This window comes from Salmo salar, chromosome 02, assembly GCF_965601325.2.
Source record: "Salmo salar chromosome 02, fSalSal1, whole genome shotgun sequence".
NCBI lineage: Eukaryota > Metazoa > Chordata > Actinopteri > Salmoniformes > Salmonidae > Salmo > Salmo salar.
In genome coordinates this window covers 90,668,237-90,681,933 of record NC_138292.1, presented here as the reverse complement: position 1 = coordinate 90,681,933, position 13,697 = coordinate 90,668,237, and the positions used below count along the sequence as shown (strand labels likewise).

At 38.8% G+C, this 13,697-nt stretch overlaps 1 protein-coding gene across 1 annotated transcript; it reads right to left on the bottom strand.

The window, feature by feature from the left end:
• Window positions 1-295: 295 nt before the first annotated feature.
• On the bottom strand, window positions 296-9,071 carry LOC123733194 (uncharacterized). Its single transcript, XM_082969004.1, has 2 exons — window positions 8,530-9,071; window positions 296-3,070 (listed from the first exon to the last, which is right to left on the bottom strand). Exons 1-2 carry the CDS (start codon window positions 8,873-8,875, stop codon window positions 2,217-2,219), a joined length of 1,200 nt encoding a protein of 399 aa, XP_082825130.1. The 5' UTR covers window positions 8,876-9,071; the 3' UTR covers window positions 296-2,216.
• Window positions 9,072-13,697: the final 4,626 nt, after the last annotated feature.

The window sequence follows — 13,697 nt, the reverse complement described above, 5'->3', positions numbered from 1 at the left end:
AAACTACACTTTGCATGTTTCGCTCACCTCTTTCTTTAAAAAAAAAAAAACTACGTTTGAGAAGTGGTATCCACTCGGCTCGCTGCCTCTCAGGTCAAAAGTGGGTCCATTTGCTCCGTTCCTGAAGTGTGGTCTCCCTGAGATCCCAAGTTTGAGGGATCCCTCGTGCACGATTTACCCAGGTCGTCAGGAGCGGTCACCAAGTCAAGATTCACATCCCCATCGTCAAATGTGGTGGTTAATTTCTTTAATATCAATTGAGGAGACAAACTTATCACACTAGTCAGAGTTATTCTTAAACTAAATCTTTATTCACTTATTAATAAGGGAGCAAGTCAATACAACGCATAAATACAGGGTGAATCAATTGAGTGCTCTACGATAATGATGGCTGGTGGACCCACGGGACAAAAGTACAAAGGTCTTTAATAGCCCTTTCAACCTACATGACGAACAATAGATGTACAGAACGGGTCACAAGGTTAAGATTTGTATGAAAGATAATCTCTGCTGAGAATTATAAGTATCTGCTGTAAAAACAGTACTCTTTGTGTAGAGACCAGGGTCTGGCCCTGAGGTCATCTCTCCCTGGTACCATATAGAACAGAAACATTAACTCATGCTCTGGAATGCAGTCTCTTTAGGTTTTATCACCCAAAAGACATTGTAAATCTCCTGTCAGTGTTTTCTCCCAGAGGCCCATCCTCAGTAGAACACACAGAGACAATAGTTACAAGAACCCTCTATTCTGTTGCATAAAACAACCATTTGATGCAATAAAAGTATTATAACAATCTTGCAATTTTGATCTCAGTGTCTACTGAAAGTTGACTAGTAACAACAACTGGGACCTGAAAGACACCCACCATGAGACCCACTAAATCTGCCCAAGAAGAGGCAAACAAAAGAAAAACCCACACCAAACTTAAAGACAGGAAGCAAACCAAAAAGGTGGAGCAACTAAAGGTGTTGACTCTCCACATGTATCAAGACAACTGGAGTACTGGGCCAGACACTCTTCAATAGAACCTGGACCAGCTCAGGTGAAACACCTTCCCACTAACGAGATGGACAAGCCAGCACAGGTGTAACACATACTGACTAACGAGGTGACACCAATCAGTGCGTCCTACGTGCTAACCAGCTAGACGTGCTAACCCGCTAGACGTGCTAACCAGCTAGACGTGCTAACCAGCTAGACGTGCTAACCAGCTAGACGTGCTAACCAGCTAGACGTGCTAACCAGCTAGACGTGCGCAAGTCCAACCTCAAAACATACGACAACAAATATATCCTATATTTTTGTTGGACAAGTTTGCTCACCACCAACAGAAAACAACTTCCATTTCACATTATAATCAACTACAATGCTTCACCGTCACCAATATAAACATGGTGTCTAATGGCTGTCAACAATTAAAACAAGAAAAAAAAACGTAATTCTAAATAAAAATATACAATCGTCTTATTTTTTTCTCATTTTTCTTTCTATAGAATAAAACTAACTAGCTTCTAGAACTAGCTCCTTAATATCCGTAGTAACTTTCCACCTCACTGCGGAGCTTCTCTCTCTTTTCAGGGTTCACTAGATAGGCATGTTGTTGGATCGGGCCCAGTCCCCAATGTCATGCTCTAGTACATTTGGGTTGGCACATCTGAGAATAAACCCCGACATTCTAAAAGCAGGGCAACAATGTCAATATAATTGTACCAAAAATTGTCAGTTGGTTGCATAAATAATTATGATTACTAAACATTACATGAATTGTAAATATTAAATATCAAAACCAAATGTACACTCCTTTGTTAATATCTATTGGCAATAATTAACTTAATGGTGAGGCATGGAATAATAAAATGTATCTTTTATCAGGCTGAATGTTTGAAATATGAGGTGATTTGAGACCTGCTTCTTCAGTAGTGGAATAAAGACAATTAGCATTTGAATGTTGTAAAGAAATACTGGAATGATGTAGGATTGTTAATAAAATTGATTATAGACTAATTTATTATACTGCGTCCATGTGAATAGGCTGCAAGTACGTTGAAATGAAGTTGTTTTCAAGTCATTGAAAAAAACAACCCGAAAATACATATTTTTAACTTTCAACTGAAACCGAACGTATATTGGACTTCGAGCATAGTCTTCTTTTCAACGTATTTTCAATTACATTTTGCTAGGTGGGATATTTCATTGATATCATGAAACAACTCCTTCATGTATGTATTTTCTGATGGTTGATCAGAGATCTTTTATCAGAGAATCTCTTGTCACATTGATCACAGCTATAAAGTTTCTCCCCTGTGTGTGTTCTCTGGTGTATAGTCAGATAGCCAGATGTACTAAAACTCTTCCCACATTGATTACAGCTAAAAGGTTTCTCTCCTGTGTGTCTTCTCTGGTGCACTGTCAGGTGGCCAGATTGACCAAAACTCTTCCCACATTGACCACAGCTATAACGTTTCTCTCCTGTGTGTGTTCTCTGGTGCACTGTCAAATGGACAGATTGACCAAAACTCTTCCCACATTGACCACAGCTATACGGTTTCTCTCCTGTGTGTGTCCTCTGGTGTACAATTAGATGGCTAGATGTATTACAATTCTTCCCACATTGATCACAGATAAAATATTTCTCTCCTGTGTGTGTTCTCTGGTGTACAATTAGATGGCTAGATGTAGTACAACTCTTCCCACATTGATAACAGCTATAAGGTTTCTCTCCTGTGTGTATTCTCTGGTGCACTATCAAGGAGTTTGACACAGTAAATTTCTTCCCACATTGATCACAAACAAAAGGTTTCTCTCCTGTGTGAATTCTCAGGTGTACCTTCAGTGCATCTGCTCTTGAGTAACTCTTCCCACAATCAAAACAGTGGTGAGCTTTCCCTCCTGCGTGTACTTGCTGGTGTATTTTAAGTTCTGACGACAATTTGCAGTAAGATGTCTTCCCTGTGGGTCTCTGCTGGTGTTTCTTGAGGTGTTCTGATCTGGAGAGACTCTTCTCTGCCTCGTCAGCATCATGAGGTTGTTGAGGCTTCCCAGAGGATCCACGATAGTCACGTCTCTCTCCTGTGTGAACAACAAAGTTAAACAGATGGTTAAAGGCCCACAACAGCAGAAATCCACTGTTTGAGGTAAAAGGTGATGCCCAGAGCATACCCATGAAGTTGTGCAACAATTGACGTCTGTTAAATGATTTGACAATTAAGACAGTAAAGTTAGCAACAAGTAATGTTGTCTTGTTTTCACATTAGTGGTAGCTAGAAATAAGTTAATAAAGTTGTTGAAATCCTAAGCAGTGTGCCAGACGACTTTTGGTCTCCAATATAGGCCCCTTTCTGTGTTCAATAAAATCGGGGCATGAGGGCAATGCACACACAATTTGATTGCAGAAACACCTCCCTGCTAATGAGGAAACCACTAGTTATGGATGTAGAATATCTGGTAATGAGGAAACCACTAATTATGGATGTAGTATATCTGGTAATGAGGAAACTGCTAGTTATGGATGTAGTATATCTGCCTGGAGCAAAAATGGTGAGCAAAGATTTTAGTTTTTCACAATGTATTCTGAATATTACAGCGCAAGATCAGGAGTGCTACTCAAGGAAACTCACATTAAGCTCTGTGTCTATTCACTAATTCACCACCGTGGGGGAAAACTCAGGGGAGTTCTCATAGGCTGACAGCAAAAATAGCCTCCATTTCCAGGTTGCTTATGAGTGCATTTCACATTACTTTTGGATTATAATTGTAAGGCTCGCTTGAATCTCCTGCTTAATATAATGTTTGTGTTAGTGTCGCAAATCAACTGATTTATACTTTAATAAAAAACACTTCAACCAGTAAAATGATCTATGGCTGGCTTTGCCATCAGCCTGACATTTACATTTACATTTTAGTCATTTAGCAGACAGAGCGACTTACATTAGTGAATGCATACATTTTATTTCAAGCATTTTTGTATTATTTTTTTTGTACTGGCCCCCCGTGGGAATCAAACCCACAACCATGGCGTTGCACACACCATGCTGGCGTTGCAAACACCATGCTCTACCAACTGAGCCACAGGGAAGGCTATGACAATGAGGGTTTGTACACTAAGTTTTTAACAAATTGGCCCATAACTTCACCAAACAATACCATAGACCTACTGTAGGACCCATAACTTCACCTAACAACAACATAGACCTAGGACTATAAATCATTTAATATTTCAGGTGAAACTAGGAAATTAAAATGTCTTTGTCATGACATTTCATAACCTGATCACCAGATAATTTTGTGAATAATCCCACTAGGTTACTCTGTAATGTGTTGTCATTCTAAATGTCCTGAATAAAGGAAAATAGCTCTGTGTGTTGTACAATAGCCTATCCATCAAGGAACAGTTCTCTACACATTATGAAAGTATCTCTGTGTGCAAACAGACTAACGAGACCCTACTGTAAATCAAGCAGACAATAACGCAGTATAAACATCAATTTGTTAGGGATGTTGGATCCAACATGGAGCACGGCATAACTGTCTTTATCAGAGTAATGAATGAAGAAGCACTTTGGTTGTTGTTGCATGTCGTGATGTTTGTCATTCAGAAAATGATTTCCTGGATCAGCTGATTATAGTTGAACATGTGACTAACTAAACAGCTACAGTATTGTGTGTAATTATTGAAGAACCGCATTAATGACAGTATCCATTTGGGTGTTGTCAATAAAGTTAAGGTAACTCTCGGTTAGAACCATTGGATTTAGCAAACTCTGAAATGAGTTAGGATTTCTGTGCTCATGAAAACTGTTTTCCCAGCGTAACATAAGGAGACAGTAAATGTTACGTAGTTAGAGAGCATTTCAGAGATCTGAATACAAAAAACTGTCCGACAGCAAGATCCAGTATTTAAGTTGAAGTTCATCTTATGACAAGTGTAACGTTATGACTATAACTCCTGTTTCCTGAAGGAGGGAAACTAGGTACAACATACTATTAAATCCACGTTGGATTAACAAGAAGTTTCTTTAACATGGTGTATAATACATGTATGTTTGAGGAATTTTAATTAGGAGATTTCTGTTGTTTGAAATCCCAGAGAGGTTAACCTCTTACAGCTAGATGTTCCGCCAGCTGAACGCCTCACCTGCTCCAATATCCAATGATAGGCGTGGCGCGAATTACAAACACCTCAAAAATCCAAACACTTCAATTTTTTAAACATATGACTATTTTACACCATTTTAAAGACAAGACTCTCCTTTATCTAACCACATTGTCCGATTTCAAAAAGGCTTTACAACGAAAGCAAAACATTAGATTATGTCAGGAGAGTACCCAGCCAGAAATAATCAGACACCCATTTTTCAAGCTAGCATATAATGTCACAAAAACCAAAACCACAGCTAAATGCAGCACTAACCTTTGATGATCTTCATCAGATGACACTCCTAGGACATTATGTTATACAATACATGCATGTTTTGTTCAATCAAGTTCATATTTATATCAAAAACCAGCCTTTTACATTAGCATGTGATGTTCAGAACTAGCATACCCACCGAAAACTTCCGGTGAATTTACTAAATTACTCACGATAAACGTTCACAAAAAACAAAACAATTATTTTAAGAATTATAGATACAGAACTCCTTTATGCAATCGCGGTGTCCGATTTTAAAATAGCTTTTCGGTGAAAGCACATTTTGCAATATTCTGAGTAGATAGCCCGGCCATCATGGCTAGCTATTTTGACACCCACCAAGTTTGGCACTCACCAAACTCAGATTTACTATAAGAAAATTGGATTACCTTTGCTGTTCTTCGTCAGAATGCACTCCCAGGACTTCTACTTCAACACCCAATGTTGTTTTGGTTCCAAATAATCCATAGTTATATCCAAATAGCTGCATTTTGTTCTTGCGTTCAAGACACTATCCGAAGGGTGACGCGCCGGCGCGTATCGTGACAAAAAATTTCAAAATATTCCATTACCGTACTTCGAAGCATGTCAAACGCTGTTTAAAATACATTTTTATGCGATTTTTCTCGTAAAATAGCGATAATATTCAGACCGGGAGACCTTGTTTTCGTTCAAACACTGAAAATAGATAATGGAGTCTTCACATGCACGCGCGCGCCAGTGTCATTGTTCTCAGAATGACCACTTTCCAAAACCCCTACTGTTTTTCGCCCAGGGACTGCAGAGTCATCATTCCCCCTTCTGGCGCCTTCTGAGAGCCTATGGGAGCCTTAGAAAATGTCACGTTACAGCAGATATCCTCTATTTTCGATAAAGTGGCTATAGAAGGCCAAGAAATGGTCAGACAGGGCACTTCCCATATAGAATCTTCTCAGGTTATGGCCTGCCATATGAGTTCTGTTATACTCACAGACAACATTCAAACAGTTTTAGAAACTTTAGGGTGTTTTCTATCCAAATCAAATAATGATATGCATATTCTAGTTTCTGGGCAGGAGTAATAACCAAATTAAATTGGGTACGTTTTTTATCCGGCCGTGAAAATACTGCCCCCTATCCTAAACAGGTTAACCAAGTTTAATTATTCCCAAACGGTCATTACAGCTGTAAGTCAGACAAAAACATGTTCTCACCATCACAAGTATATATACCCCACTTTGGACACTCCTTCTATCCAATCATTACATTTTCTGGTTTCGTCAGGAAGAGGGTAACAGGATACTAAACCCTTATTACTCCCTTCAGGGGATCTGACCTGACCTCCTGACCTCAACCCCTCCTTCGCCTAATCCATATATGTCCATCCGCTTCCCCTATAGCAATCCTGTGATCTCCTCCTGTCCACCCAGCACATTCCACAGCCACTCTGTCTTTCTACAGATCTCACTCCTTTATATACTCTGCGTCTGCTCTATCATGTCTTTAATATGTTCAAAGTTTAGAATCCAACAATAGTCATTAAGTTACACTCCCTTTTAGTCGGTCAACTTTGGTACAACATACTATGGGAAAATACAATCATTCCCCATGCCGACCCAAACGGATACTAAATGAAACGGCCCCTGGCAGACCACCCAGACCTGACCCAGCAAGATGTGTCAGTTTTGTAAATTTATTCATTGTCTTTTGTTTGAAACACTCCTGTCAATGTTGAGTAAGGACGCACACCTGATTACACATATAGAAGTAGGACTAGTCTACCTGGCCTGTGTGCAAATGTAGGCCTATAACATGATTTTGGGGCTCCAGAGTGGCGCAGTGGACACTGCATCTCAGTGCTTGAGGCGTCACTAGACACCCTGGTTCAAATCCAGGCTGTATCACAACTGGCCTTGATTGGGAGTCCCATAGGGCGGCGCACAATTGGCCCAGAGTCGTCCGGAGTAGGCAGTCATTGTAAATAAGAATTTGTTCTTAACTGACTTGCCTAGTTAAATAAAGGTTACATTTAAATAAATAAAAAAAAGTGTTTTACGACAAACTGTTTTCTACAAATCTGTCAAGGGAACAACTTTGAGAAGGTTTTAAAACAAAGGTTTCAAACCAATTTATGAATGTAATTGAATCTAGGTATGTTTCGCCTTTAACGTAATGGCGTGAAAAAAATTGGCTGAATATTATACAATGACTTATCAACAGCTCTAATAATTTGCCTCCACAAGAAATCTACACTGGCAGTTCTAGAATATACTATATATGCTAGAAACCTGGTTAAACTATCATTATGACATCATGGATGAATTCTAGAATATACTATATAGCCTAGAAACCTGGTTAAACTATCATTATGACATCATGGATGAATTCTAGAATATACTATATAGCCTAGAAACCTGGTTAAACTATCATTATGACATGGAAGAATTCTAGAATATACTATATAGCCTAGAAACCTGGTTAAACTATCATTATGACATCATGGAAGAATTCTAGAATATACTATATAGCCTAGAAACCTGGTTAAACTATCATTACGACATCATGGATGGCCAGTCCTTGTATTCATAGTGTAGTGAATTCAGGGGGTAGCCCTGAGCTGAACTCAAACCTGGGTCCAGCGACTGTCAAGCCAACACCTAATAACTGTTAGGCCAAGATGTTACTGTTACGCCAAGTCTCTGGGAGCCATTGTGTTGCTGTTTAAAAAAAACACATCAATCAATCAACCAATCTGCAGTTAAAACACTGTTTTGGTAATAAGATGATGATGGGCCTGGAGAAATGTAACTACTTTCAAATTCATAGACAGACCTATGGATGCAAGGACTGGCCATCCATGATATCAACATTATAGTTTTAACCATGTTGAGGCTATACAGTGTTGATTTACATTGTTTCTAAACATTGGAGTATAAAAAGCTTATTTGGGGTTCTGATGGGGTACAACAGTTGAACTAAGCTCATGAGGCATGTGTTATATTCTTCAAGAACCAATGGCTATAAATAAATAATTTAAAAGTCCAAAAATGGATGTAGCAATTGCAGATTTCCCATTTGACACCACACATCAGTTAAACAACTGCAGAGTTTGTGCCTCTGTATTTAAGACAGTACTTACTAGTGTTAATCAGGGAACGGTTTCTCAAAACCATCTTATGGCTAAGTTCATTATTGGATGTCTTAAGATGCGTTTGGGAAACCGGGCCCAGATGTCCAGTTTCCTCCTCTTCTTCCACCTCCTTTTTGGATGTGACAGCCATCTCCCCCTCCTTTTTCACTCTGAACGCGTCTTCCTCTTCTTTAACTGAAACGTCTCTCTCTTCTTCTTTCACAGTAACAGCCTCACCCTCTACTTGTTTTAGTATTTCAACAGCCTCCTCTTCCACCTCCTCTTTGACGAGAGCTTCTTTCTCCGTCCAGCAGGCCTCTTCTTTAGCAGGAGGAGCGTGGCTTAGTGAACTCATGGTCGGGGATGTTAGCTAGCTAGGCTAATGCTAACTTAACCAGCCCGCTAGCTAACTAATAACAACAACGCCGTAAATATGAAATTAAATCGGATAAGTAACTAGACGACAGAAATCTGAAGAGCTTTATTGGTTCGGCTATTTTGTCTAGCAAGCTACCGAGGTATCTGATTAACTGTTGCTGCTGTTGAAAGAAGCGTTCCGTCCACTAGATTATACGTCACACCAACAGTATTACCTTAAATTCCCAGACCGCCATCTGCTGACTGGAGTGGGTAACGCAGTTGAGTAAAATGTATATTTTAATTTTCAGACAAAAAGTTAAAGTGTCGGAAGCATGAGTTTTTACTCACCAGTGTAACAACACAGTGTTGTTAAAGACTTAGTAACTGAGTTGTAGTCACAATCTGGTTCCCTATAAGGACAAACAGTTATGTTTTAATGTTATTACATATTTATTATATAACATAATATACACTACTGGTCAAAAGTCTTAGAACACCTACTCATTCAAGGGTATTTCTTTATTTTTACTATTTTCTACATAGTAGATTAATTAATAGTGAAGACATCAAAACTATGAAATAACACATATGGAATCATGAGGTAACCAAAAAAGTGTTAATCAATTCAAAATATATTTTATATTTGAAATTCTTCAAATAGCCACGCTTTGCCTTATTGACAGCTTTTCACACTCTTGGCATTCTCTTGACCAGCTTCACCTGGAATGCTTTTCCAACAGTCTTGAAGGAGTTCCCACATATGCTGAGCACTTGTTGGCTGCTTTTCCTTCACTCTGCGGTCCGATTCAGGGAACCGTCAGTTGGACTCATTTCTCAATGTGTCCACCTGACCCGTCAAATAGTAATTAAAGTCATTTGCAATGTCAGGTGGTTTTGGTAATTAATGTTATAATGGACAGGAATTCAAACATGTCTGCCACTTGTGTTGAATCAAAGGTGTCCATAGATGTTGTACATAGATGTTGTCCATAGATTTTGTCCATCAGCCTTGATTTAGTGATGATAATATCCTTTCTTTTTACCTTGGTCACTAGATGTATTCATTTACAATAACTGGTCTAGCTTGGTCACTAGATGTATTCATTTACAATAACTGGTCTAGCTTGGTCACTAGATGTATTCATTTACAATAACTGGTCTAGCTTGGTCACTAGATGTATTAATCTACAATAACTGGTCTAGCTTGGTCACTAGATGTATTAATCTACAATAACTGGTCTAGCTTGGTCACTAGATGTATTCATTTACAATAACTGGTCTAGCTTGGTCACTAGATGTATTAATCTACAATAACTTATCTGGCTTGGTCACTAGATGTATTCATTTACAATAACTGGTCTAGCTTGGTCACTAGATGTATTCATTTACAATAACTGGTCTAGCTTGGTCACTAGATGTATTAATCTACAATAACTGGTCTAGCTTGGTCACTAGATGTATTCATTTACAATAACTTTGCTCATCAGACAGATCTGTTCGCTACCTTTTTGGTTTCATTACGTTGAACCGTTACATTTCTCAGCTCATCAATCCCTGGGGCATCGTTTGACCTCAGTCTGTTTTCTTAATGGGGCCTTGCTTATCAACAAAACTCATACATCATTTCATAAACACACTCAGTGCCCTTTCAGGATCATCCTCACTACACACTTCCAGCCATCGCACATTCTGAACCTCATCCACAAATGAGTCCTGACTGAACCTCTTGTAGGGCCTTGGGTAGATTACTTTAGGATCAGCCTTTGGTATATGAGTCCTGACTGAACCTCTTGTAGGGCCTTGGGTAGGTTACTTTAGGATCAGCCTTTGGTATATGAGTCCTGACTGAACCTCTTGTAGGGCCTTGGGTAGGTTACTTTAGGATCAGCCTTTGGTATATGAGTCCTGACTGAACCTAACCTAAATTATTGTGACTGTCAAAGCTCGGCATACTGCTCGGCATTCTGCTCGGAGTATTTACAATTTTTTTTAAACATTTTTTAGACTACTGCTACTCACTGTTTATTTTCTATGAGTCACTTCACCTACATGTACAAATTACCTCGACTTACCTGTACCCCTGCATATAGCCTCGTTATTGTTATTTTATTGTTACTTTTTATCATATTTTATTTATACATTAGTTATTTAGTAACTATTTTCTTAATTCTATTTTTTTAACTGCATGGTTGGTTAAGGGCCTGTAAGTAAGCATTTAATTTTAAGGTCTACACCTGTTGTATTCAGCGAATGTGACAAATAACATTTAATTTGGTTTGATTGGATTGGTATTGGGCTTGTTTGATATTGCAGCCGAAAGTGCAGGCGACTGCCAACTGACTGATCTATAAATCACCTTGCATCATAAATAATTACTCATTATTATTTATAAATCAGTCAGCCATTAACCATTTACCCACAATGCAGCATGGATTTGATGCTCTCGAACATGGCCAGTGGTTTAGTAGGTGACATAAAGGCTACGCTGCGAACGCGATATCGTGTGTGGAACATTATCTCTAATAATTTGGCTGTTCTAAATTCTGTGTTGTTCAAAGCCTAGACTAATGAACCTATTTTTGAAACAATCAGCTGGAAAGTGTCAATGCTTCAGGAAGTTTTTTCCCCATCACTACTTTTCAGCACATTCTCTGGGAACTAGACTACAGGAGATTTGTGAGGTTTTCTACCTTGGCTTACTGCTAGGGCGCTAGCTGACTGACATCTGGAATCTATATATTTTGGATGTTGGGGATTTTCCCTGCCATCATTCTGTATGTCTCTGCTCTTTTGATCTGCAGTCATGTTTTAGTTGGGTTTTGTTAGTTGGGTTCTAACTGGTCTCCATTAGTTGGGCTCCATAGCTGTGCTGATTGGCTGCGCTAGTTAGGCTAATAGCTGGTTGGCTAAATAGCTAATGTCAGCTTGCTGGCTAAGATAACTGCAGACTGTACAGCTAACATTCTTTGATATTTGGTTAAATGGCGTTATGTATTTTCAAAACGTTTGTTTACTTTAATCACTCAAGTCATGAGTGCAAACGATTGGTTTAATTTGAATTTATACATTGGAAGTTATTTCTGTTGTAGTTTACATAATAGGTAATAGGCTGGTCCTCCATATTACTTCACACCTGACGTTGTCATTATTCTGAATTCTGATTGGTTTCATGTAATAACTCCAAAAATAGAACAGTGAGGTGTAACTTTGCATTGGGACTTTAAAAATATTTTATTTGATATTTGTCTAAAAAATACAAAACATACACATACAAACGACAACATCATACAAACATTAACTACATCACACCTGTCCAGACCCACTAGAACACACCTCCATCTCCATTAACTACATCACACCTGCCCAGACCCACTAGAACACACCTCCATCTCCATTAACTACATCACACCTGTCCACTAGAACACACCTCCATCTCCATTAACTACATCACACCTGCCCAGACCCACTAGAACACACCTCCATCTCTATTAACTACATCACACCTGCCCAGACCCACTAGAACACACCTCCATCTCCATTAACTACATCACACCTGTCCAGACCCACTAGAACACACCCCCATCTCCAGCGCCCGCATCAGCACCATTTTATTTCTCTCCTTCACTTTCAACTTTTAGATAATAAAGCATTATACCATTCAAATGAATTAACAACAGAGGATCGGTTGATTTCCAGGTTTTAATTAAGTGTAATATTTAGGATGATTGACGAGAAAAGTATCGTCCAACTCTGGGGGTATCTCACTGCACCCTCAAATGCCATGTCTTGAAATATGCAAACAGACGGATTAAAAGTAAATTTACATTATAATCCTGTACTTCTGACAGACGACTTTCTAACTCCTCCCATAACTTTATGACATCATAACATTCCCAGAAGGATTATTGAGTCATTGTTAGTTTTACACTGAAGACATGACTCTGCCTTTTTTTCATGGGGTTTCTCCCTGTGCACCTGCCAATGTAAATCTATTGAACGAGACAAGTTACCAGACAGGACATATTACTAATGCTCTTCCCATTGATAACCTGAATGACAATTATCTTGTGGGCGGTGGTGGTGATGACGGCCTATTGGATGACGTCCTCCATCGGGATTCCCCAAAAAAGAAGACCCAGAGTTCCCTCTGCTGCAGAAGATACGTTCATTAGAGTTAACTGCACCTCAGATTGCAGCCCAAATAAATGCTTCACAGAGTTCAAGTAACAGAAACATCTCAACATCAACTGTTCAGAGACTGCGTGAATCAGGCCTTCATGGTTGAATTGCTGCATGCAAAAACACTATTTACAAAAGCTTTGTTAAAGAACAAGAAAGCCAGCACACTGTTTACAAATAGTTTGCTTTTCTTTCAAAAACAAGGACATTTCTAAGTGACCCCAAACATTTGAATGGTAGTATACATCTACATGATGTATTGTTACACCATGTAGGAGCAGTATAGACCTAGTATGTTCATTATATACATCTACATGATGTATTGTTACACCATGTAGGAGCAGTATAGACCTAGTCTGTTCATTATATACATCTACATGATGTATTGTTCCACCATGTAGGAGCAGTATAGACCTAGTCTGTTCATTATATACATCTACATGATGTATTGTTACACCATGTAGGAGCAGTATAGACCTAGTCTGTTCATTATATACATCTACATGATGTATTGTTACACCATGTAGGAGCAGTATAGACCTAGTCTGTTCATTATATACATCTACATGATGTATTGTTACACCATGTAGGAGCAGTATAGACCTACAGTAGCTAGCAACTTATTTATATGTTGTTTG

Coding starts and splice junctions, on each gene's coding strand:
- LOC123733194 (XM_082969004.1), bottom strand. CDS start 8,875: ATGAGTTCACTAAGCCACGCTCCTCCTGCTAAAGAAGAGGCCTGCTGG. Junction 3,071..8,529: donor CCGTTCCCTGATTAACACTA/GTAAGTACTGTC, acceptor TTGTTCACACAG/GAGAGAGACGTGACTATCGT.